Here is a 27,308-nt window from a genome sequence, read left to right on the forward strand (position 1 = left end):
GCTTAGTAACACATACAGCTGTTCCCTCACCACAGTGCAACAGTGAAAAGGGACCCCTTTCAAACAGTGTCGCGTTCCGAACATTGTTTAAGCGACATACCGGTATTGCGGTATTTTAAAAATTCATATCATAACAAAAATAAACACCGGTATTCGGTATGAACCGGTATACCGCCCAGCACTAGACTATAGACATCCTAACGGAAATCCTTTAAGAACTTAGATTTGTTACATTCCGTTTAGTTAAAGTACAGATTATTTTTGTTCACAGCACAATATCTAGATAACTTGTGCAGCATAAAAAATTAACTGATAGACAGTTCTTGCTTATATGACAACCTACCCACAATGCAGTGGTATATGATTATGTGAGTCCATCTTTGAATTGGCATTTCCTTGCTATACCTACAGTGGGTATAGTAAAAAATCACCCCCCTTTTAAAATAATCACATTTTGTTGCTTTGCAGCCTGAAATGAAGACGGACATAGTTTTTGTATTATCCAGCTTTATTTATTCAGTGCAACTTATAACATCCAAGTAAAAATGTAACACCAACATGTCAGGAAAATAAATAAATAAAAAAACTAAATGACTGAGTTGGAAAAAGGATCACCCCCTCCCTCCCCTAAAAATGACTTGCAAACTCAATCAGCTGTAGCTAATCACATTCTCAATGGCACACAAAGCCATTTGATGTTCAGCTGTGATCAACTGTTCTCATTTTGATTAGCTCAGCATGAAAAGAGCTTTCCTGAAGCATTTCAGTCCTTGGTAGTGCAACTGAAGCAAACAATCAACTATGGGTGGCAAGGCACTGTCAAAAGATCTCTGGGAGAAAGTTGTGGACAGGCACAAGTCAGGAGATGGATACAAAAAGATTTCAAAGGCTTTAACAATGCCTAGAAGCACAGTGAAGTCAATTATTAAGAAGTGGAAGGCATTTGGTAAAACACAGACCCACCCTGGATCAGGACGTCACTCCAGACTGGATGAAAGAGCCAGGAGGAAACTGGTCAGAGAGGCGACCAAGAGGCCTACAGCAACTCCGAAGCAGTTGCAGGAATTTTTCAAAGAGTGGTCATTGTGTTTATGTGACAACAATATCATAAATTCTCCACAAATGTGGCTTGTATGGGAGGGATGCAAGAAAAAAGCCATTCCTCAAGTAAGGCCACATGCAGTCACGACTGAGCTTTGCCAAAATGCACTTTGAAGATTCTGAGACTAAAATTTAATTATTTGGCCTCAATACCAAACGATATGTTTGGCAGAAATCCAATACAGCTCAACATCCAAATAACACAGTTCCTACAGTAAAGCATAGAGGTGGTAATATCCTGTTATGGGGTGTTTCTCTGCAGCAGGGACTGGAGCACTTATCAGGATTGAAGGAAAATTGGATGTGGCAAAATAACATCAAATTCTTGAGGAAAGTCTCTACCAGAAAGTTATCAATGGGAAGAAGGTTTACCTTCCAACATGACAATTACCCAAAGCACACAGCAAAACTGAAGGAGAAAAAGGTGAATGTCCTACATGGCCCAGTCTTAAACCCCATTGAAAATCTGTGGAATGACTTGAAGACTGCAGTCCACAAACGGTCACCATCAAATTGAACTGAACATGAGCAGTTCTGCAAAGAAGAGTGGACAAATATTGCAAAGTTAGTAGAGATATATATCCCAACAGACTAAAGGCTGTAATTAAAGGTGATTGTCTTCAGAAACATTTTTTGTTATGCTGGTTGAAAGTCTCTTCACATCCCGACAGCAATCATTAGGTTAATTGGTCTAAATGTATTTATATATTCTGTGGAAGGCGTAGGACCAAGAAATGTTCATCTAATTAAAATGCTTTTTAATTGGCCTTCCTACCTGCCTGTCAACATATATATTTGCATACCTCTGCGCACCCTGTTCACGTACGCTGTGCAAACACAGCGAGAATGGCAGACAGACAAACAACAACCGGACCTTCCTTCCTGGTATTGTAGTACTTTTACTAACTGTGCTATAAAGTTTTCTCACCAGTGAATGACACATGATGTATTGTAGTAATGTTGTCTGATCTGTGTGCATATGTGTTCAGGAGGCGTGGCTTTGGATGGCGATTTGCAGGGAGGGTGGGACATTCGCTTTCAGTGCTATCAGGCTAAAGTTAGCATTTTCTGAGATCTCCTACTGGTATTTATATATTCTGTGGAAGGCGTAGGACCAAGAAATGTTCATCTAATTAAAATGCTTTTTAATTGGCCTTCCTACCTGCCTGTCAACATATATATTTGCATACCTCTGCGCACCCTGTTCACGTACGCTGTGCAAACACAGCGAGAATGGCAGACAGACAAACAACAACCGGACCTTCCTTCCTGGTATTGTAGTACTTTTACTAACTGTGCTATAAAGTTTTCTCACCAGTGAATGACACATGATGTATTGTAGTAATGTTGTCTGATCTGTGTGCATATGTGTTCAGGAGGCGTGGCTTTGGATGGCGATTTGCAGGGAGGGTGGGACATTCGCTTTCAGTGCTATCAGGCTAAAGTTAGCATTTTCTGAGATCTCCTACTGAACCTTTAAAGCAAAAGGTGGCTCAACAAAATACTGACAAGGGGCTGATTCTTTTTCAAACTCAGTGATTCTGTTTTTTTTATTTTTATTTTCTGACATGTTGGTGTTATATCTTTCACTTGGACTGGGTAAATACAGCTGTATAAAACAAAAAATGTGTCGGTCCTCATTTCAGTCTGCAAAGCAACAAAAAGTGATTATTGTAAAGGGTGATTCTTTTCTATACCCACTGTAGTAATACATATTTATACATAGTAGTTAAAGACATTTAATATAAAGTGTGTTAGTTATGTGTAATGACTACATCTAAATTGGACCAAAATGTTTGAATCAATGCATTACAGCCAAAAGTGTATATTATTTTTTCTTGACTTTTCAAAGACATCAGATTTTCTTTTTTGAAAGACCCTCAACCCCTGGATCCAGTGATACAGAAGAGACTCCAAACCTTGTAATCTTCACAACAGAAATACTCTTTTAAGGTCCGCTTAGGTTACAGTCTCTGAGTCAGAGCTGGTGTTTGGCTTCATGTTGTGAGAATGAGGTGGTTCATTGGAAGGGGAAGCTCATTTTATCTTTCCACACCTTCCCTTCTTCTACAGCTGAGATATACCAAGGAAGGAAGTCAATAGCTACTATCCCAAAAATTCATGAAATTCGTTTTTTTTAACCGAAATCAGACATGACTTTTAAACTTTATTCCATTTGTGTTTATCCAAGTCGACCAATCAGATGTTAAATGGCAGCAATGTTGGAAGCAACAGGGTGTTATTTGCAGTCAGCTAAGTGGAGAATGAACTGGTGCCTGTGCTAGGCAGCCATTCAGATGACCCTCTCATTCAAATATGGCTCAACAGTGAGGCTATTTTCAGATCAGTTCTGAAAAGAAAAGCACCAGCCTGTACTCTATTTGTCCATCAGGGTGGGTTAGAAAAATAGTGAGAAACTGGAGGAAAAGAAAGCAGTTGCATGTTCAAAAAAGGTTTGAAGAAAGTTCCAACACACCATGGGTGACTATGTTCACATTGTCCACATGTTTTAGTGTCTGTGTAATACTGAACTTAGATGCCAAGTGTTTTGTTGAATGGAAATGATAGAGAGAGGGTTTTGATTGTATTGTATGAGCATCTTTGTCCAGCTCATCAGTCATTAAGTGTGCAATATCTACTTGTCAGCAGTGTTAGTTGTTTTGGACAACAACAAAGGAAAGGGAATTATAGTCTGGATTTCTGGACTTCAGAAAAGTCTCTATCCGCTACAAAGAGAACAGCTACAGTATTGATGGTTAATCTGTCTGGGAGTGAACATGGTACTTGTATATACAAACACATCTTGTTATTTTAATTCACAAGTGTGCAGAACTCATTACTGGACAAAAACACCAGCGTTTTGAGCGGTGAGTGGATTCTGACTTAAATACCTTTGATGGGCCATTGCGTTCATTAATTGGCTACATTGCTGAACATTGCAGTAACACATTGTAAATAGAAACCTTTGAAGCTCTCTGGAGCACAAACACAAATATGCACTGTTACTTTGCTAAATATGTGCTCTTGTTTTCGTTTGAACCGGGCCTGACCGAGCCTCGAGAGTCTCTGGCTAGCAGTGCTCAGGAAAAAACAGGCAGAGGTCGGCAGCAGATATACCGTCAGCGGTCATCAATCAGAGGCAACAGGCAGGACAGGGTTGGGATGAGCAAAAATTGGCAACAACCTTGAAACAAATTGATAAACATGAAAAATATTCTTCTCGACTTGTTCACATAACAATTAGACATCATAACTTAAAGTCTTTGTGATTCACCTAATGCGAATGTTGGTGTTGTTGTTGGTGTAGCATTTAAGCTCTGTATGTCTGGCTGAAGTGAAGAAAGTTGCAAACAGAGATCAGGCTTGATGTGAAGCTTATTCTGGTAAAATGAGGTGTAAAGTGAAAAAATTTAAAAGTAAGACAAAAAGCTAAATAATGTAACACTTCATTTAAGCAACACACAGCTGTAGCTGCTTGTTCTTCGCTCCCACACATGTGAAGATTAGCGCTAAGTAGTCACTATAGTATTTTCTTTGTTTAGCTTTGTTGTCCTTTCAATGTCAGGCATTGCTGAAGATTTATCCTTACTTGTAAATGAAGAAACATCTGTATTTGTTCTTTTCAGCAACCCTGTTGATAACATATATTAAAATGATTACTTTTATTAATAATAATTGGTGGCCCCCTTGCAATACCATGTGCCCACAGGTTGAAAACCACTGTTATAGAAACTTGGGGGTGGGCATTTTTTCTTGCCTGGTAAGTAACAACTTAGCAACCACCCTCAACACCCTAGCAACCACAGACAGGAAGCTTTGCATAAGCATGCTTAAACAGTTATTTCAAGACAATTCAAAGTCTCTCTCTCTCTATGGACAGGTTAATTTAACAGAGGATATTATCATTCAGAACTCATAATGTTCTGCAATGTTCTGTTCTGCAGTCTGATACATGAGTTGCTGTGTCCTGTGTGCTGAGATTATGCAAAGTGCTTCACCTGTGAAAGGGTGGTGACCTGCTGTTGTGCTCAAGGGCACAGCTCTGCCCTCGCTCTCATCAGCAAGTTCTCATGGTTAAAAGTGACGCTTCCCTGCTGCAGCCAAATGGAGCTGTCAGTCAGTTGCAGATTCTAATCAATTCAGTTATGTTCTGAATAATGACTTTCATATCAGTATGTTGCTCATTTATCAGTGTGATGAGAAAAGATAATTAAAAGACAAAACAAAATATATTACATTATTGTGGCACACAAAATAATTTAATTTACTTTGCACAATGAAAGTTGTACCACAAGCTTTTACATGTGGTAGAAAAAAATCAGTATAATGGAATTTACAGTTCAAAAGTTTGGGGTCAGTAACATATTTGTAAAAGAAATGAATAATACTGTTAAGCAAGGATGCATTAGATTGCTCAAAAGGGACAGTAAAGACTATAACATTGTTGCAAAATTGAACATTAAACATTGATAAAAATAAGTATTGTTTCTTGAGCAGCAAATCAGCATTTTAGAATTAAAAAAAAATAATTTTACTAATAATCACATAAAATCAATAGAGTAAATAAACATGGAAATAATGGCAGAGCTGGTTCCAGATTAGTATGAAAGGAAAACCTCAGCGAAAGAATTGTTGTGAGAACAATCTCTTGCACACAAGTGAGCTCATTGGAAGAGGTTAGATCTGACTTGCCTTTCTGACTTATCTTTGAGATGTGTGTTTCATCAAAAACACTGTCTGCTGGGTTTCAATGCCAAAAGGAGAACAAAGTTTAAGACAAGTGAAGGAAGGTTTTGTTCTTTCTTTCATGTGTTAAATGAGCAGCATCATTTTGATAGCTGTGAAACAATCTGAGCTGAACCAGTATCACACAGACAAAACATCTGCCTGTTCAGCATGGACACACTGAGAGACCTTAACAAAGCATTGTATCTTTCTTTTTAGTGTTCCTTTTTCTGTTGCTGAAATGAGAGTTTTAGGGTGCTTTCACACTTGGTTCGCTTGCCTGGTATGAACCCGAGTTCGATTGCTCCCCCTCCCCCTGCTGGACTGAGTTCATGTTATTTTATTTGGGTCCGAACCGCGGTTCGTTTGCGTCATCAAGCCATCAGCTGTTTACCCCATTGCTTAGTAACAACGGCGCAGGAGAAGGCGGCAAATGCATAAAATTGCTCTCTGCACTTTTATATATTTACGTTTTTGAACCGTTAGTTTTGTTTACAAAGCTTCGGTACATAACGGCACTTAAGTCTGTCTTACGAATGTACTGCAAATGCTCTAAAGAACGCTGAAGGCGAACAGAAATGAGATATACAGCTCTCTGTTTGCAGCGCGTCAGTCACGCTCATCAGGAAAGTGAGTGAAACACACACAAACACACATTTTTATCAAATAATACGTCATTAATAGCGGTTCACTTCCGCGATTTGGTGCGATTGCGTTCAAATCAGCAGCGAACCGTACCAGAGTTCACTTGAACCGTACCCCAGACCACCCTTTTTAAGCGGACTCGAGTACGGTTCGCAGGTGCGCACCCGAGTTCGGAAGACAACGTTCACACCATCCACACGAACTGAACTCTGACGTCAATCGAACCCGGGTGCGCACCAAAAGTGCTAGTGTGAAAGCACCCTTATTCACTGTAGTAAACATGCTGTCTTGTACACACTGTATGTTTGTCAGCTCAGGTGTGTCATGTTTGAATTACTTCTCTATCCTGTTAGTCTATGGGTGTTGTATCCCAGCACATACAAAAGTAAAAGTGTATTTGTGCTGCTGGATCATAAAGAGATGCAGTATCAATAATTATGTTTGCAAAAAGAGGATAAGATCACCATGATATAAGCAAATAATCATAAAATCCTTTGCTTGCAGACCTATAGATAGATAAACACCTTTGCAACCCTCTACGCACACCTTGGCAATATAATCGCTAGTACATTTTTTAGTTTAGTCTGCAGACTGATATACTATTTTACACACACACACACACACACACACACACACACACACACACACACACACACACACACACACGTGTTGGTCATAGATAATAGTAATTATTTTTAAAAGATAATGCTACTACTAATACTACTACTTCTAACTGCTGGGTTCATGAATATTAATCACGTTGTCAGCGTTTCCTCGAACTGATTTGCTGAAATCAAAACAGGGACGGTAATAGATGAGCGCCAGCCAATGAGATTGCCTTTTGCGTATTAGTTCCGCCTATTACCGGAGAAACCGACATCTTCTGCTTGTTCTTAAAAGGTGAATAATTCTAAATGAATATCGTTTACATGTAGCATGTCGATTCAGCATGGTATGTAAGACTCTCGCTCTCTCTCTTTGCATGTGTGAGAAACAGCACTATCAGCAAAGTGACAGCGAGTCGTGCGCCTTCACACTAGAGTTTACAGTTCGTCACATACAGGTGCGCTGCACATCCATTGACCTGAATTGAAAAATAGCACAGATCGTTTGACGGAGAGTGAAACTCGGAAGCGCTGAAAATATGTCTATGCTAAACTTGTAATTAGCCTCTAACACACACACTGGCGAGTAAAATTTAAGACTTTATTAGCCAATGGCTAACGATAGACATTATTAATCGCCCAGAGTAGGATTTAGTCGCATATGTGAGTGATTTACTCGCAATGTAGAGGGTTGCTTTGCAATTATTTGTCCATTACAAAAATAATTTGTCTCCTGTCATGAAATAATTAAATTGTGGTGTTAAAAAGCTTTCACAGTAAACAGACAAAGGACAGCTTGACGCACCCATTGAAGCTGCTTAGTTGGCATTTTCCTCTCATTCTCAGGGCAAGGCTGCGAGGAGTTCCCTCGGTTTGCTATCATCTGAAAGATGAGCAAGAAAATTAGGTTAAAGCTTAAAAAATATCAAACTCATGGTCGGATCTGTCTCAATGCGCATGAAGTTCTGTTTTCTAGCATAACCAGTGCAAATGGACATTTTAATATTTCTGGAAATGCTTCGGAAGATGCAGCAGGGATATTTGAAAACAGAAATGGAAAGAAAATCTAGTGAACATAAATGCTCTATTGATTATTTGGTCTATTTGCCACCGAAGAAACCTTATTCCAGAGCTATATCTTGCTTGTTTTTTTCTCTCCCAAAATAAGTTGGTGAATTTTTATTGGGTTTGAATCAAGAACAAGTATGTATGAACCAAGTGCCAAAATGTCCTTATCAAGGCAGCTCTGCTCAGTGTACATACATGATTTTATGTCACTTCAAATCTTAGGAAGAATGGTGAGTGGTAGGTTTGTGGACTTCTGGTCATGAGTGGCATTCTAAGCTACATGATAAACGTTTCTCTGTAGCTATAAATTTAATAGGCCAGATTTAATAGAGCCCCTTCAGGTGTTAGCTGTTGGCTGTCCTTCCTCAGTCCGACTAAACTGAGATAATGATGAAGTGCTGTGTACTCGCTTGTCTTTTCTCATTTAATCTGATTTAGTTTTAAGAATTTAGGCTAATTTTTATCATACGGCTAAGCTGACCAGAGCAGGAGGTCATCCAGTGCAGTAAATAGAGGCAACATACTGTCAAATGACATGACTGAGGCACTAATCCAAGCAGAATCAAACAGCTGACTCAGTATTCGAGTTGACGGCTTGAAATGCAGTTGGTTCATGAATGAGAAAGCACTAAAAGTCCATCAGTAGATTGCACAGAAGATTGGTATGCAGTACAGCAGACCAGAAAGTAGGACGTTTTTCCAACAAGGACAAAAGAAAGTTAAGTCTATGCTGGTGAAACATATGAGGATTTCAAATACTTTTCCTAAATTGTTTTTGTTATGGTCAACCAGCGTGGTTAAAATATTTGCATAATTACATTTTAATCATGAAAAGTAACCAAAAACCACATAGTGTGTTGATGAATGCATGTTAAACAACCACAGCAATCCTCATTTCTACATACAATACATACACTTCATTCTTCTCTAGAGCCAAATTGCAGACCCTGCTCTGATTATGCAATCAAACTTATACACATTTATCTATACTTTATCTATAAACCCTACTGTATCATATTTGAGTTGCACATTCTAAGACCTCTAAATTATCAATATGATCAAAACCTTGTTTAAAAGTCTGTTTTACATACTGCATTCTTTCTGTTGTCTGATATCATTGTAGAAATGTCCCCTTTCAGGTCATAATACATGAGTCTTTTTGCTGTGAAATCTTTATTGAAAAAGGAAATGTAAGAATAACTCTTATATTGCTAATAATATTTCAAAATGCTCACTTACTGGGCTGAAACAACTTAGGTTTACTAGACTATCCATAATCATAATTTTTTTTTTTAGAAATTCATGTTAAAATTACAATACTTTTGAGGAATCTTTATTTATCTCTTTATATCATTATTGTGTTGTAATGCATTATAAGTTTTGCCCCCCATAATAAAATAACTTTGATCATGAAACCAAGAATTTAAATATCATCTTACTAAGACATATTCGGAGATATAGAGTGCCAACTAATATGTAATATTTTATTTAAACATCTAATTGATTTACATTACAAGCTTTTTTATAAAGGCCATAAAAGCCTGATAGATCAAATGTGATACACAAAACACATGCAAATTTAGATTTTGTGAAAAAGTTAAATGAACTGTTCCATTTAAAAAAAAAAAAAACAGAACAGTAATTACTGTACATACAGTATGTTTTGGCTATGGCTCTAGGCCGAACCGTGTAACATTGCAGACACTTCCATGATGTAATTTCCTGCTTAGACAAGGCAAGTAGATTTTTGTGGCACAAAACATGACACATTTCCCCTTCAAGACATTGTTTGACATCTTGAAATATTTACATACATTTTTCTATTCATCAAGCAATTCTTTATAGCCATACTTTCAAGTGGTTGCTCTGATTTTACAGTCCTTTGTACACTTTCTCAGAAAACTTAGATTTTTGTGTCACTTTGACTGGCATAGTGATATGAGGATCATAAAAAACTTTAGCTTCCCTTAGCACGGTCACTCTTACCATTCAGGATGGGCAAAATGTGTCACCATTGTGACGCACATGGAAAGTCAATGAATCCGTTTTCCCTCGCATGCAGGATGTGGAGTGGAATGGAATGTCAGCAGGGCTGTCTTGCTACATCTAAATGTTTACAACCAACTACAATGCACCCATCTCGTTCACTAGCTGGACAACAGGAAGATGTGGCAGAGAACCAGGAATTCTGTTTAAGCTGTTGCTTATACATACAGTACACTTGACCGGAAAACATTAGTCTGGCCTTACTGGAACCTCCTCTCGTATGGGTGGAGGGGTAAGGTCTCTTTAAGGGGGTGGTGGAAGATGATGAAAAAATTGAAAAGTTTGAAGTTGCTTTAGATTAGATTATGGGACTATTAACTTCTCATGAGATACTTCAAGTAAATATTTTAGATCAAAAAAGTTTGGCTGACAAAAAAGTTTGCGAATCCCTGGTATCCCAGAGGATGCTGAAGCTTTTTTATTAGTCATTTAAAATGAGTTTCTGAAGATTTTTGCTTATCTTACAAATACATGTGACTTGGTCACGTCACTGCTAATAGCTAATGCAATGACAGCTGACTGCCCAGTATCTGTCAACCCTTTGCAGTTAATTACTCCAGGTTCATTTCATGATGCACTGCACTCCATAATTTCTTGGCAGGTCACACTGGAGGCTGTCCAGTCTTCTATAATTCTAAACTTGATCCCCAAATACCAACAGATGATTGAATGTGTTGTCCACATAATGCAGTGAAACATGCAGTGGTATTACTTTGGTATTAAATAATCAGCAGTGCAGGACATCTCTGACTGAAGAGGCTGTGTTTTTCAATGGACCATGTTAATAAAAAAAAATCTTAAGAGGTTTTATTTTGGTCTTAAAAAGTTTTTTTATTATTATTATTTTTTTAAGTAAAATATTTTTTAAAATGGTAATGCTGCTTTATGCTAAGAGGAAACACAATTGCTGTTAATGGCTACATTGTTGCAGTCTGAACTGTTGGTTTTGGCTTTCAATGGCTTCTCTTTTTGAACTCCGCCCATGCGGTCATGTTTCACAAAACAACATCATTCTTAGATGACTATATTAGCTTCCCTCACTTTGCAGCTCAGCCAACAGTGAGCTCTTTATTTGAGTGGTGTTTGTGCACTAAACCAACTCACATTAGAGTGAATTCATTACTGGCACTATAGAAACCAAAACCCCATTCATTGTGATGTTGAATATATTTTCTTTGAATAAAGTGTCCCATTTTTTTACTCCATGTACCAATATGAGCCTTTTGCTTAGTGGGAGTAGGACAAAATAGGCCTTCTCTTTTGGTTTTCGAGATTAAGGATGGACAGAAGACTCAGACCTGTATATCTCCCACAGTCTGATCTCAAAACTGAAGTACTGCTTTTCAGACCCTGGATCCCGTTTTTTCTCAAGCCTTTATTGTTGCCTCTTTCCTTGAACAATTAACCTGTTTTTGCAAATGCATAATTAGCTCAATGTTTACATTCTCAGCCCCATACCATCTCTCTTTTTCTTTGTTTTTTCTTTTCTTTTTTTCCTCTCTCCTTCCAAAGGCTAAACATAGAACGTTTTCATAGTCATTCAAGCATGAGGGCAGCCAAGCACAGATAAATGTAGAGTCAGGAAGAGCTTGTCTTGCACAAGAATTAAGGTTCTTTTGTGTGGTCATTAATCAATTTATGGCGTAATCGTGCTTTTTTTTGTTCCCTTTAACTGCTTGAATGAACCAGCAGCAGATTTGCAACCTCTTTGCCAACTAGAAAGAGTCGTAAATTCACACTTTTGGTCACCCAACACCATAAGGCAATTTATTCAGATCTCATGAAGTTGCATTTAGTTCCCAAGTTGCATATATGCAAGTATACTGGACAAAAGAACAATAAGTAGTCAACATGTCAAATTAGTTTTCTCGTCTCTTTGTAGTTGTTCAAAATCATAACAAATCTGAACAACTTCACTAATAAGCAACAACCTCAGATGTCAAACAGACCATCTCGTACTATCCATTCTTAACTGAAACATGTCTATTGTGCTTGATTCTTTGCATGTTCCCTGACATGAGGGAGGTCAGCAGTATAATAAGATGCGATTGTGGCGAAATGGCACTGCCCAGGCATTAGTCACACTAATGGAAAAGAAAATCTTTAATCTCATCCTATACTTGTTATTAGGGGTGTAACGATTCACTCGTTTTCTCGATGCATCGATTACAAACCCTGACGATGCAATGCATCGATCTTGAAACATGGATTTTTTTAATCGTGAATCGCCGATTTTGGACAGTAATCGATTTAAAACGCTAAGATTAATTAATAAAATTAATCACGATTTCTATAGTGATTCAATGATTTCAAAATATATACACATTAAATTACTACAAGCATGAATTAATGAGACCTTGAACAGTGTTCGTGTCTTCGCATCTCTCCTTCACGCGCTCCACTATTTACCGCCTGTGACAGTCACTGGATTGCGCTCGCGCTCCGTTCGTCTCACTGACACATTTTTTGAGCAGCTGATGTGTGATCTCACCTTAGTACTCGTGGCCAGTAATGCTAAAATTAAGTAGTTTTATGTAGTTTTTCAATGGCTCTCAGTCATGGTGACGACATTACCTGAGCAGTCGAAGGCTGCGCATTTATTGCATGGACGGAGCAAAAATGTAAGTGTCTAAAGCATACGCACAGTTCCAATTAATGATAAATGTGTTTTAACAACATTGTTAAACCGAAAGTACGAAGGAAACTGTTCAAATAACCACAGCATTAACAACAACCTTGAAATAAGAGCTCAATAATCAGATGCATGAAAGTAGTGTTCATTGCTATAGCAAACAGACATCTGGCGCTTTTTCTTTCAGAATCATTATTCGCTGATGGATAGGAAAAGTTCAATACTATAGCATTTTATTTTATGAAAATGAGATAAAGAAGTTTTTGCAATGAAAGAGAAGTGATCTCGCGCTCATAGAATTAAGACGTGCCAGGCTATATCTGCAGCTAAGCTGAATAAAAAGCAGAATGAACAGATGAAACGTTAAGACAACAAATAAAATGTATGAATGATGCAGTGTTAATTGACATATCATTTATTACAGTACAGAAACTATAAAGTATATTTTCTACCCTATTCTGTGCAGAAAATTTAAATAATTGTTTGTAGTATATAAAATAATCATAAAATTGCCATTAGGAAAAAATTATAGATTACAAATGATTGATTATTGTCCAGAAGTGTATTTGATTTCTTGTAGCAAATTCAAAGTAAGAGGTAAGAAAATAATTCCTTGTAAAAAAAAAAAAATAATAATAATAATACATACATACATAAAATTATTGTATTTGACATTACTGTCACTTCTGAAATGATGGCTATGCCCCTGGTGTGACCAAATATTAGCCTATACATAATATTTTTAAAGCTCTTTTTTTAAATCTTGGCTTACATAAATTTCTACATATGCCATGTCATCTAACATCTAACAATGGACAAAAGTGTTTTTTCCTCCCTCTAACCTATGTTTCTGTAAATAAAGGCTGATGTGTAATTTGCCCCCTGACTAAGCATTTAAAGAATTTAGAGGAAGCATTTAAATAATCCTGTGAAGGCACTTAAAGAATGCAGAATCGAATCATTAATCGAATCGAATTGAATTGTTCTAAATTTGCAAAAATCTTTCTTGAATCGAATCGAAAACCTATGAATCGTGAATCAAATCGATTCGCTGTCTACCCAAAGATTCACAGCCCTACTTGTTATACAGCAAACCTATATCATATTGCCCAGTGAATGGCTTAGAAGCTAATTAAAAGGGCTTTTTATTGGCAATGACCTGAATTTGTTCACATGTGTGTGTGAATCATACATCTGCAATGTTATAACTCTGCAAGAAGCAATTCTGGTGAGTGGTGGTATGATGACCATGTGCTGCTTAAACCAACTATTTAGTATGAATAAATAAGCAATTCTTAAACATCATGAATTTATAAGAGCAATTTATATGAGAGAGATGAATTTATAAGCAATTCTGAGAAGTTATGATGTCGCCTCAGATAAAAATAGTGATATATAATGCAGGAGTGAGCATCCTGGTTTTGTCTTTAATGGATGTGTGTGTGTGTGTGTGTGTGTGTGTGTGTGTGTGTGTGTGTGTGTGTGAGAGAGAGAGAGTGTAAGCATTTAAAGAATTTAGAGGAAGCATTTAAATAATCCTGTGAAGGCACTTAAAGAATGCAGAATCGAATCATTAATCGAATCGAATTGAATTGTTCTAAATTTGCAAAAATCTTTCTTGAATCGAATCGAAAACCTATGAATCGTGAATCAAATCGATTCGCTGTCTACCCAAAGATTCACAGCCCTACTTGTTATACAGCAAACCTATATCATATTGCCCAGTGAATGGCTTAGAAGCTAATTAAAAGGGCTTTTTATTGGCAATGACCTGAATTTGTTCACATGTGTGTGTGAATCATACATCTGCAATGTTATAACTCTGCAAGAAGCAATTCTGGTGAGTGGTGGTATGATGACCATGTGCTGCTTAAACCAACTATTTAGTATGAATAAATAAGCAATTCTTAAACATCATGAATTTATAAGAGCAATTTATATGAGAGAGATGAATTTATAAGCAATTCTGAGAAGTTATGATGTCGCCTCAGATAAAAATAGTGATATATAATGCAGGAGTGAGCATCCTGGTTTTGTCTTTAATGGATGTGTGTGTGTGTGTGTGTGTGTGTGTGTGTGTGTGTGTGTGTGTGTGTGTGAGAGAGAGATTGGTAGATTACAGATTTATAGCATCTCTGGTCCTAGCACAGCCTCACCCAGTGGAGTGTTTCATTTAGTTTCAGCTCTCAGATAAAGAAGGAAAACTCAATACATTAATCTGAATAACTCTGGCCAGTCAGAGTTGTGTCAGAGAGAGAGCTAAATCAAATTAATCATGCGTTATTTAAAACCAGTCTTTGCTTAAAGCCATCCTAAACTGTACCATTTATCATGCTATGTTTCCCTTTACCACAGCACTAAACATTTTCATAGATTATGTTATTGTATTATAATTTGCTATATTTGTTTTCATAAAACACAAGACTGCTGCTAAACAACCGGTGTGGTTAAGTGGAGATGAAGTCAGGCTCCGTAAATTAGATTATTTAATCTTCTGAAGAAAATGTGAGTGCTGCTTGCACATGCAGAACTTGCCTCCACATTGCTGGGGTATTCTTAGTTGTTGCCAGGGCATTACTTTGAGCGGTGGTTACGTGATGACTGAACAAGTAAAAAAAGCACCAATTCTCTATAATATTTCAGTCCCTAGACATGGAGCTCTCGCCGTTGAGGTATCAGTAATATCCAGAGCACAAACAGTGTTAAGGGTCGTGTTGCACACAAAATATAATTGTATATTGATAAACAATGTTCTTTGTTCTTGCTGGGCAAAACCGTTCTCTATTGGACGTTTCCTGCCAACTAAGCAAAACCATCCATTATACCAGACTGGTACAGGTAAAATCATGCTGTTGTAACTGTTAACTATAAAGTGCTATATTCATTTGATTTTACTCGATGGTGTAATTTAGTGATATTAAATTATATTTTTGAAACAAGTAGCTAGTTCAGAAAGTATTAAATGAAGCACATTTTTAGGTTACCTGAGAATTTTTTTTTTTACAGTGTTGTGTTAATGGTGCTGTTCTTTTCCAAGAAATTCTAAAACAAAAATGCAGAACAGTTCAATTCTTTATTATAATATAATATTTAAAAAACAAACTGAAATCTATTACAAACCCAATTCCAAAAAAGTTGGGACACTGTACAAATTGTGAGTAAAAAAGGAATGGAATAATTTACAAATCTCACAAATCAAGAAATGTGAACACAAATTATTTTATAAACCACAATCTAAATACTTCAAATAATAGAAGTTCACCCGCCATTATGAATTGACTGATTTGGTTGCTTCATGTTTTTTCTTTGAAATCTGTAAAACGCATTGACCAGTTCTAACTCTATAGAGAGACTAACTATACAGTGGTAAAATGAAATGGCTTTCCCCACTCATTTTGCCTCTACTTTCTGTTAATTTAGTTTTTTGTTTCTGCATACAGCTTAGAGGGAACAGTAGTGACGATCATAATTAGAAAAGTAGCACAAATAATTATAAACACAATACTTTTAACCCTCTGGTGCTGTTCGGTCATTTTTGACCCAAAAAAATTATTTTGTGTTTTTTTTATAGAATTTTTTACTTAATCAAAATGAAACTAAACTTGGTAAAGTTTCTCTCTCACACACACACACACACACACACACACAATTCATGTACATGATTCCAAAAGGGTAAATGGTCCTGAAAACATTGGAAATGAATGGGAATATAGTGTAAACGTTTAGTAATGGTACTGCATCCAAACACAGTCTTACTGAAAGCTCATTTCTTGAGCTATGAACCTTAAATTTGGAACACAAATTGTTTAGATTTATGACTTTTTTTTCATGCAGTTTTAGAGTGAAAGCTAAAATTTCATTTTCAGGTCTTTGCTCAAAAGGGGTTAACAGGTAATAAATGGATAATAACTATTCCATGAATATAATTAAGTACCATAAAATCCCTAAAAATACAAAATATTAAATAAAAAACATTATCGAACTGTGTTGTATTGAGTAAAGTGTATTTGCAATAGTGCATTTGTTTTCTCTGTTGTACATTAAAGACATTGTATTTAATGCCTCTATTTATTTGTATTGTTGCAATTTATATTTGTAGTTTTATCTCTCTCTACTCTCTCAGCGCCCCCTGGGTTGACTTTGTTTTGGCCTGAGAAACACTGGTCCTTTTGAAAACACTGTCAGTCTGAAATAATCTCTGTATTAGGGTGAGGCATCAGCTTTAACAAGCCCCAGTCAAGCATACTTTTGTGTTGGTATTTGCTGATTATTCCAAAACCCACAAAATCCTTTCACCAGCCTCCCCTCCCAAAGAATAATTAACCTCCATTTTGCAAACAACATAAAGAGGCGATATACTGTACATCACCCACAGCCATTCTGATGCCACTCAGATGTTCTTGTTTCTGCTGTGCTGCTATGGCTACAGTGCAGGAAGGCAGTGCCTGGTGGCCATTTGAAAGTGACAAGACAAAACACATTTTGTCCTGTTATCACTCTAAATGAATGAACTCTCACACAGATACGCCAGACCTTGTACAATGGAATGAGAAAAATGGTGACATTGTCACATATCTCTGGTCTGGTGGACTGGAGTTGTTTAACTAAAACAATATTGTTGCTTTAGCGGTTTCAGCATAATCCTATTTAATTCTTATGCCCTTAGTCATAAGAAAATATCATTAATGTGGGCTAAAAAAAAGAAATTGGGCTAAACTGGGCTAAAAAAAGAAATATAGTTGCCCAAAGGAATGCTTTTGGTTGGTCGTATTTCTCAAGCAAACAATTCTGTACAGCATATACTTAGACTAAGACTTCCAACACTAACAGAACATCATTTCTTTTCTACCCAGGTCTCCAGTCAACCAAAAAGTCAGGGATCCCAGCTCCTCGTGAGATCCCACAAAGCATCTCCAGAGAGCGTGTCTCATTGCGTGACCAACAGAAAAGCTCTACAGCCAAAAAGATGGTCACCAGTGCCAGCACCTCCAGTCTGTCCATGCTGTCCAAGCATTCACGTGGCTCTGTCAAGACCAAAGCAGAATCTGTTGCTTTTGACAAGACCCTTCTGGAGAGTCAGGTGAGGGAGCTTCTGGCTGAGGCCAAAACCAAAGAGTTTGAGATCAGTAAGTTACGGATGGAGCTCCAGCGGCATAAAGGGAAGGATTCATCATCAGAGGCTGGGACACCAGAGGGGAATTCAGAGATAGAAAGGACACCGGCACCGCCTGGAGACATCCAGGTGCTTGTAGGGGAACTGAGGGAGAAGAACGGACGTTTCCAGCGTGAGTTGGCCACCTTGCGGGAAGAAAATCAGGCTTTGAAGCAGAAGCTTATTACATTGGAGAGCTCCACAACACTGCTTACCAGCTCTAGCAAGCATTCAGTTAATGGTGTTTTTCCAGATAACACCACTTCAGATGCCGTCAATGGAAGCCACCTTAAAACTTCTGCATCATTTGGTGACACCAAAGGCTTTCCTTTACACTCCTCAGAATTTGAGAAGATTCCCTCATGCTCTGACTCAGTCAGTAGCAGCATTAAGAGTGTTGTGCCCAGTGGAGCAGTGAAAGAGCTCTCAGTGGAGTCCCTGACAGAACGCATCCAGAAGATGGAAGAGAGTCACCACAGTACAGCCGAAGAACTTCAGGCCACTCTACAGGAGCTGGCCGACCAGCAACAGGTTGTCCAGGAGCTAACAGCTGAGAATGAGCGTCTGGTGGAGGAGAAGGGCCTCTTACAAACTTCCTTACAGCAGCAAAGAGAGCGTGTAGAACTTTTGGTGCAACAGAATGAGTCCCTTCTCCAGAGGCTCAGAGAACAAGCTCAGTGTAATGAAGCTGATGCTTCACGTGCCTCTCGGATTGCAGAGCTTGAACAGCGTTTGGCTGAGCAAGTGGAGAGCTCCCGCTTTGAAAGAGAGAAGCTGGTAGACATCCAGCAGCAGCTGACAGGGAGTCTTAGAGCTTTGGAAATGGAGAATCAGGAGGCACAAATTGCTGTGAAGAGCTTAAAAGAAGAAGTAGAGCTTCTTCAAGTGCATTTGGAGGGTGAGAAGGTTGCTAAAGACTCGGCGGTGAGGAAAACTGAGGAACAGCGGCTAGCCACAGAGGCTCTGAGTGCGGAGAGTGCTAGTCTGAAAGCACAAGTGGAGGGGGAGCGGCAGAAGATAGCTGAGCTGAAGGCAGTGCAGAGCGCCAGTGATAACACAGAGTTGCAAAGTCTGCTCAAAGCAGCGCATGAAGATAGAGACAAACTGGAGCTGAGTTGCATGGAGCTACGACAAGAGCTACAGCAGGTACGCAGTAAAACAGTGTGCTCCAGGTGCGCTGAACAAGCTATAGAGCCACACTGGTAGTTTTTAATATAAAGATGCAGCTATCGCCCAATTCCAATAATCTTAAAGTGGCCTAAATACTGGCCAATTATTTGTTTATCACTAGCTTTTAATTTGGTAATGCTTGTATGCTGTTAGGATATTGTTTGAAGTCCACAGATGCAAGGGAGGTCAATTCTTCTCCTATAGGGCCACCTTCCTCCCTGGAAGCTTCTAGTGATCCTGAAGATTTTGGCTTCATCCGAAATCAGCCCCTACAACCTCATTCACTATTACCTACATTACTCAACTAATATAGTCTGCTGAATGAGTGAATGAAAATGGGTCAGCAAATTCTGACACCAGTGAGAATTGATGCACCAGAAGTGCCACCTGGATGCCATTTGGCAAGACCCTCACAGTGCATAGGGTATTCTCTAGCGGCTAGCCATTAAGTGTACATCGGTTGTAAGCTCGTATTGAGTTGCATTATGGCATTCAATGAGTGTACTCGATAATGTCCACTCTGGTTTTGGACTCCACTATTAATGGCTATCCTTTGAAATAGTACACTGTTTAAGGGTATACTTTAGGATAACTTCAAGAATACTAGGCGAGCTCTGCAGGTTCTACCAGACTTTTACCAAGCAGTCAAAGCTGCATTACGTCACGAAAGAGTGGGCTTAGAAGAAGAACGTGAAGAAGACCGTTTTTTTTCTTAAACTAGAAATGCAAACAGTTTTAGATCATTTTAAGGTACTTTATAAACCTTAGGTTCATAATGTAGTGAAAACAGTCTTGCTGTTGGAAATGCTTGAATTCTGTGGTCCATCTGGCATGTATTATGACCATCATCGCCTCAAAGGTTTTCAGTGCCAATTCAGATGTGACTCATTTTTGACATACTTTGTTAGCTTCTTGAGAGTGTCCTATTTTTGTGATGATAAATTTTTGGAGGTCAGTCTTGGGATATGCCGAAATCTTTATAGACCTTAGTCCTTCAAGACATTGTATTATGTACCCTTTGGGAACATTTATGTGGTACAATTTTAAAAGGACAGCTTGGGTAAACAACTTTGTTGCCTAATACCCTCTCCGGGTTCTACAAAGCTCTGTCCGCTCCCTATTTCTCTCTAAATGTCAAAAAAGGACTGCATGTAACCTATTAAAATGTCACCACATATACTGAAGTTGCATTACATCCAATCACAGAGCATATTTTAAGTTTCCATATTCTGCCTAGATCACCAGAAAATTAGAGAGGAACCTACATAAATATCGAAACTAAAGGCAAACTTTTGTAGCTGCCTAGTTTGCACTTGTAAATGTTGTAGTGATGTGTTTAGAGGCATACCTCATCCTTTAAAATACAATTATACACAGAAAGAACCGTTATATACCCACAAGAACATGAACAATTCTCTCTCTGACTTAACCACTTTGTGTGTGCCAAGCCTTTTGGCTTCAGCATACACCCTCAGTCCAGATGTCATCCAGGGAGTTGCCATTGGACAGAGCTTTAAGATGCCATACTCGTCTTAGCGCACACTCAGTGAGCACGTCTCTGTTCACAAGGCTCTGAAGAAAGAAGTGTGTGTGACTCAGGCTGATCCGGCTGTCAAGTGAATTATGACCTGGCCTATACCGCAACAAGAGTGATCTAATTCTCAATTAATTAGTAGCTTATGCAACACTGGAGAAATACCTGTTGTCGGATTTCAGAACTCATTTTACTCATTTTAGTCAGTCAGCATAGATCTGGGCTTGGTGCTTTTAGAGCATAGCAAGTTATTAAAAAAAGACTAATTAAAACCTCAGTCTCAACATTAACACATTATCCTAAATGCTACAGCTAAATACACTTCCAGGTTTGGGGTCTGTAAAATGATTTAATGTTTTTGAAAGAACTCTTATTCTTACCAATCATGCATTTTTTAATTACAAATACAATAAAAGCGGTGACATTGTGAATTTAAAATAGCTGTTCTATTTTTTTCCTGTGATGGCAAAGCTGAATTTTTAACAGCCATTACTTGAGTCTTCAGTGTCACATGATCCTTCAGAAATCATTCTAATATGCTGATTTGCTGCTCAAGAAACATTTCTCATTAACACAGTTAATATGACATGGCAACCATGATGCATTTTTTCAGGATTCTTTGATGAATATACATTTTAAAAGAACAGCTTTTATTTTAAATAGAAATCTTTTGTTTTATATTAATTTATTTTATAAAAATTCTATCTTAATTACTTCTAACCTAGATAAACCAACCAATCATCCTGCTTTTTTATTTAATTTATGTGTTCTCATGGATCTTACCTTAATCAAGTGGGTATTTGGTCAAATACAATAGAAAATGTTAATTTTGTTGGTCTGGGATGGGCAGTAATAATGTGAACCCTTAGCTCTGATGATCTAGTTTTTATTTCCTCAAATCAGTATCAAGTGTTGTAAAAAATAATTTGGTTTGTTATTAGGTTTTGCCAATAGCCTAATAATTTGTTAGTCAAAGGCCGTGGATTGCAGTCAGTGTGCAGGACTGGCCAGTTAGAGCTGCAGTGGAAGGGCCTTATTAAATAAAAGAGCTGCTCCCTGAATAGCTGCACTAATGTGTTTTAAATGTGTGTGTCTGTATGTACAGGTGGAGGCAGACAGGCAGCAGCTGCTGGAGAGGGTGGAGAAACAGGAACAAGATCATAAAGCCAACATGCTCGCTTTAGAGGAGAAGAACAGAGATGCTGAGAACCAGATCAAGGACCTGAAAGAGACCATATTTGAGTTGGAGGATCAGGTGGAGCAGCAACGGGCAGTTAGATTGCACACCAACCAGACCATCCTGGACCTGGAGAGTATGACTATTATCTGTCTCTGGTTCTCAGTACACCACCTTGCCAAACAATCATGCCCCATGCTGTGAATGTTTAATTGCTCACCTTTGTGTCTGTCCAGCTGCAGTGAAATAACCCCTTTTAATGACCTTTATTTATGTAAACTAAACAGAATTTATATTTCAGAACTCTTTATGGCTTTTAGTCCTAATTTTCAAGAACTTGCCCGGGTCATAGTTTACCCCAAATGCAAAAGAAAGTAAAATTGTAAAAATAATTAAAAAGAAAAACAGATAAATAAAATGTCTGGATATATCACTGTTATGAGGATTTTTGGGTGCAAATGTCTTTAATTATCACGGTAGGCTTAATTTTCATGTGTTTATATACATTTACTTTATGTGATACAGTACAGCTTGAATACAAGTTTAATTTGTTAACATTTTATGAAATTTTTGAAAGAAGTCTTTCCCTGAAAGAAGTCATCAAGACTGCATTTATTTGATAAAAACTTAATATTTTTGCATTAATAATCTTACTGACGCCACACTTGGTAGTGTATATATAATTTTTGTGTAATTTTGTCCTTATTTTTCAGATCAAATCAAGAGGCTGGAAGAAAACAAGGCTGAGCTGGAGAAGCAGATTAAGGCCATGAATAAACAGATGAAGGTGGAATTGTTTATCTGTTTTTCTTGTACTTTCTTCATTTTGTAACGAACTACAGCATAACCATGCATGTTTGACAGTGGATGTCAGTTTGTATAATTCAGGAGGAATATCTTCCATCTGTGCAGAACAGTGCTATGTGTATGAGACCAGAACGATCTTCATTAGAGCACGCTTTGAGCTGCAAATGCAAGCTGGATTGCAGTCTACCATGTCCGTGGTCATCAGTCACAGAGACTGAAAATGACATTTCCATGACCAGCCCCATGAGCTCACACGAAGGCCAAAACACTTCCGGTCCACGTGACTAAAACTGCATGTGTTTGTGTGCGGACTTTCAGGATGAGACAGAGGAGTGGCGCCGTTTCCAGGCTGACCTCCAGACAGCAGTAGTGGTCGCCAATGACATAAAGGTGGAAGCTCAGGAGGAGCTGCGCACGCTGCGCAGATGTCTGCAGGAGGAGCAGGAGCACAGCGCAAGACTGGCTTCAGAGTTGGAACAGATCCAGGGTGCCAGGTACACAATCAATTATGAACTCAACACTGGCCTCTCCTCTGCTATCCATCTGGGCTCTCAACTCTTAACAAGCCACATCTCCATTCAAATATCAATCTCTGACAGCCGCTGTCTGGGTTCACTGGTATAGTTCACTACATCCCAAAGTTACACTATCTTACAATATCATGATCAGATAAAGAGTGGGAATTTGACATTTTAAGTGTCTGAAATTCATGTCTGACATTTTAAAGGCTGCAGTAAACTTTACCAATGAACACTCAAATCACTAGTCATGCAAAATTACCCTCACTCCTCTGCTTTTACACACTATCTTGCATCTGTTTTTTTGTTTTTTTTGGGTATAGTATCTGCAAACTGTGAAATGGCCCCAAAAAACTCACCTACTGTGTTCAAAACCAAAGGCAGCTGCTTTGCTGCTTAGTCGGTAGATATTCCTTTTAAGTCTTGAGGAAAAAAGTACCTTAAAAGACATTAAAAGATAAAAGACAAGTTCAAGTGAAATTGAATCATAAGTTAAAAAGTTGGACTTGTATAAATTGTAGTATTTATTCATATTTTGAATTTGCTTGTGTTTTCATATATTCAGTTTTCATTTTAAGTTTTATTAATTTTGGTATGTGCTTTTGTCATTTTTAAAAATAGTATTAAATATATAATATATGAAATATTAAATATAGAATGTTTTTATTTCAGTTTTAGTTTGAGTCATTTTAGTACTTCAACGTTTTTTTTTTTCAGTAAGAAAAAAAAGTTTTTTTTTTAACTAAAACTTTATTTCAGTTAATGAAAACAACTTTAATAGTTTTAGTTAACAATAACAACACTGTAAATGGTAGTTAGTTTGTTCAACTGCTCAATTAAACCGCATTTTTATTTTGTCAACCAACCACCAAAGCATGTACACACAAAATGTGGGAAGTCATAGACACGGAATAATTTTTTTTTTTCACGTTTCTTATACAGCCACTGACTCCCACTGCCTTATTTTTAACACACAAATATACCTGTCATATCTTTTTTAAATTTTAAACACTCATATATTCATATGAACTGAGCTTGAACTGATAATGAAATAATGATCTATTTTATGTGCAAATTGATACATTTCATCCTCCAAGAACAACATCTGATACACTGAACAAACTGTTTGAGGAAAATTAATGTCCCCAGCAACATCTTTACCTGTGTCAAATAGTCTTTACTCTTTGGTGTTGGGCTGGCATTAATGCTTTGGTGTTCATGTCTGTTTGATGTGCTAGCTTCGTAGAATATTTTGCATCAGTCTGCAGAGCATTAGCAACAACATTTTCTCCCATTATCATGTGCGCTTCATTATAGGAATCCAATAAGATTATGAGCCTGAGTGCATGTATTGAATACCCGATTATTTATTTTGAGACGGGCTTAATAAAACAGCGCTTTTATAAGTAGTGCGTTGGAGTTGCTAGATCTTTAAAAATTCTTCCCCTCCGTTCAAACGGACAGCCAGTGTGCGTCGATCTCCCCCTCCCTCAGATGCTCCCTGAGATTGCTCTCTAAAGGATTTCCCTCTGACCCAGGTGAGTGCACTGCTAGCACCAGCCCAGCACTCATACAGAATGCTTATGGATGGTCAGAGTGATTTAATCACCGAGGATGTTCAAGAGCTTGTGTCTTGCCTGTTTTCCTTGACTTAGCTACCCACCCACTGCTTTGAACAATACTACTATCTGATTGGCTGTGCTCCTTTTATTCAAATAGGCTGGGGCTGCTTTGCTTGCAAATTGTCCTTTCTTCCTTACATTCTTGCCCTTGAAAATGTTGTATGTGGCGACATCTGCTGTTTGCTATGATTTTTGCACACAGGTTGTGAAGCAAACATCTCAGGTTGCTGGAAACGTTTGAAGGTTTTCTTCCTTCAGTCATCAGACCTGCTTAAAATCTGCTAATGAAAAATATCAGATGTTTTATTGATTTCCAGAGAGATGCATGAAGGTTGATGATGACGAATGAGCATTTGCTGCCTTGATGAAAACATTTGTTTTATAAATGACGCTCGATTTACTGATGATGCTGCTTCTTAATGAGTCAATCTGAGGCTTTCGTCCTAATAAACTCAATTTAGCAAGTATTTTTAATATATCTTTATTCCAAACCTTCATTTTGAACCTTAAATATACCTTTGTTTTCTCTGTTTCTTTCAGGATCACCACTGGACCTGCATTTGAGGCCTCCAAGACTGCAGTTGAGGGGCGATAGATGGGTTAAAACTGATGACTGGTTTACAGTATTCTAATACAGAGTTATCTGTGTGTCAGTATTAATCTTGAAGAGAAAGTGGAAACAAATTCTTAATTTTTGATGGAAAGAAAAGAAAAAAAAATATCACAAAACCGGAATACATATGCTGTTTCCACAGCTGCTCAGAGGAGAAATTTCTATTTGCTCTAAAGCAAACAGCACCTGCACTATTTGATGTGTGTTTGATCATGTGATCCTGCTTTAGGCTTGTGTTGTTACAACTTTAAGCAGGGCCAACTTAAATGTTGGGGATAGATGGAAGAAAAAGTTAACAAATTGTGTAAGGATGTATCTGTAAAATTAATTTATTATATCCCTGACTGGGCACTGTCTTTTTAAAGTACAAAAATAGCTTTGTATTGTGCTGCCTTAGGAATAAAGCCAACATTTATGGACCTTTAATACTTTACCAGCATTTTTTGATTTTGTTTTAATGGTTTGTATTTTGACAGCAGCCAAAGAGCTGTTTCTGCCTAAAATAACCCCAACTTGAACTAGATTGAGGCAAATGTAATTAACCAGGGTAAACCATTTAATTGCCTCTATTCCAGGTCATTTCTTTCATGTTTTCTGTTTACACATTAGGCATAGCAGATACATCTATTTGAGTTACATGAAAACATTGGGAATTTTCATGTGCCACTTTTCGAGTGATGAAATGTTGGTTTCTAACTGCTGTGTGCAAGTCCAACACTAGATGGCAGACAAACAATTTCTATCAACACTCCAACATATCAAGCTTGTTGTAGTCTTTAAACACAGATTCTTATAGTTACAAACCTCTGACTTTTCAGTGTTTTCATTTGATTTACTCGAGCACTAACCAATGAAGATGACTTGGTGTAGGGTTAAGGTGGTTGTATCGTCACTGTGTCGTTTCGGTTGCATCACTAGAAGTAGTGATAAGAAATCAGTCGAGCTTTTGAGAAACGTGCTTTACCTCACAAAGTAAACAACTTAACTAAGCACTTCTGTTTGTGTTCCTCATGCATGAAGCTTTCCACGCCACATCCACATCCCTATTTGCATTGTTTAATCATCTGTGGCAAATTTCACTTTGAGAATTTCTCAATGAATGTGAACATCACATGATATTACGAATGCGAATGAGACATGACTCTGAAGTATGAAGTGTACAATATCATCTTCGGGATTTTAAAAGGCTTGAAGTCAGGTCCTCGACTGCCGTTTTGTCAAATCTCAGGATGTACATCTCACAGGAACATATTCATCTAGATGCAGTTTATCAGAAATTATATTACTTGCTGGTATTAACAGTTCAGGACATGACTGTGCCAATATATGATTTCATGTTCAGTAGTTTCACACCTTCTCTGCCTTTAAATGATGCAGTTTCTGTTACAATTCAGTGAATGTGCAAATGTAACACATGCACTCTTTTCATGTGACTGCAATGACGTTTGTACTCGTGAGAGATACAATACTATTTATCTCTAACACATGGGGTTTTAAATGTACATGTTTAAAATTGCCATCAATGTATTGTGTATTTTCCATTCAATAAATCAGATCATTCCAGCATGTTACGTCTCTTGTGTTTTTAAGGCTGCTTCTCACTTTTCACTTTCACATGTTTGTATTCATCCATCTACAGTAAAGAAACATGATACAGACAATTTGGGGTTTTATCCTGAACAGAGGCATCACTAGAACTGTATTTTAAGAGTTCTTGCTAATATTTAGCAATTTTATATCATGCATATTTTATGCATATTGAACCTTTTTTGTACAAGAGGAAATTTCTGCCTCAGGTAGTAAAACTTCACTTAAATGTGTTCAAATGTGCATATACTGTACAGTCTCCCGCACACTGTGATGTGTGGACAATTAGCTCTAATATGCCAGTAG

The 27,308-nt window shown here is 37.7% G+C and overlaps 1 protein-coding gene across 1 annotated transcript in view; it reads left to right on the forward strand.

The window, feature by feature from the left end:
- Positions 1-26,977, forward strand: part of LOC107587672 (cytospin-B-like) — an 89,943-nt gene extending 62,966 nt beyond the window's left edge. The window contains exons 4-8 of the mRNA XM_016275536.1: positions 17,676-19,120; positions 21,784-21,991; positions 22,569-22,642; positions 22,981-23,156; positions 25,343-26,977. Coding sequence (XP_016131022.1) covers positions 17,676-19,120; positions 21,784-21,991; positions 22,569-22,642; positions 22,981-23,156; positions 25,343-25,397 — 1,958 coding nt within the window. The 3' untranslated portion in view covers positions 25,398-26,977. The remainder of the gene's footprint in view (positions 1-17,675; positions 19,121-21,783; positions 21,992-22,568; positions 22,643-22,980; positions 23,157-25,342) is intronic.
- Positions 26,978-27,308: the final 331 nt, after the last annotated feature.

This window comes from Sinocyclocheilus grahami, unplaced genomic scaffold, assembly GCF_001515645.1.
Source record: "Sinocyclocheilus grahami isolate Dianchi unplaced genomic scaffold, SAMN03320097.WGS_v1.1 scaffold95.1, whole genome shotgun sequence".
NCBI classification, from domain to species: Eukaryota; Metazoa; Chordata; class Actinopteri; order Cypriniformes; family Cyprinidae; genus Sinocyclocheilus; species Sinocyclocheilus grahami.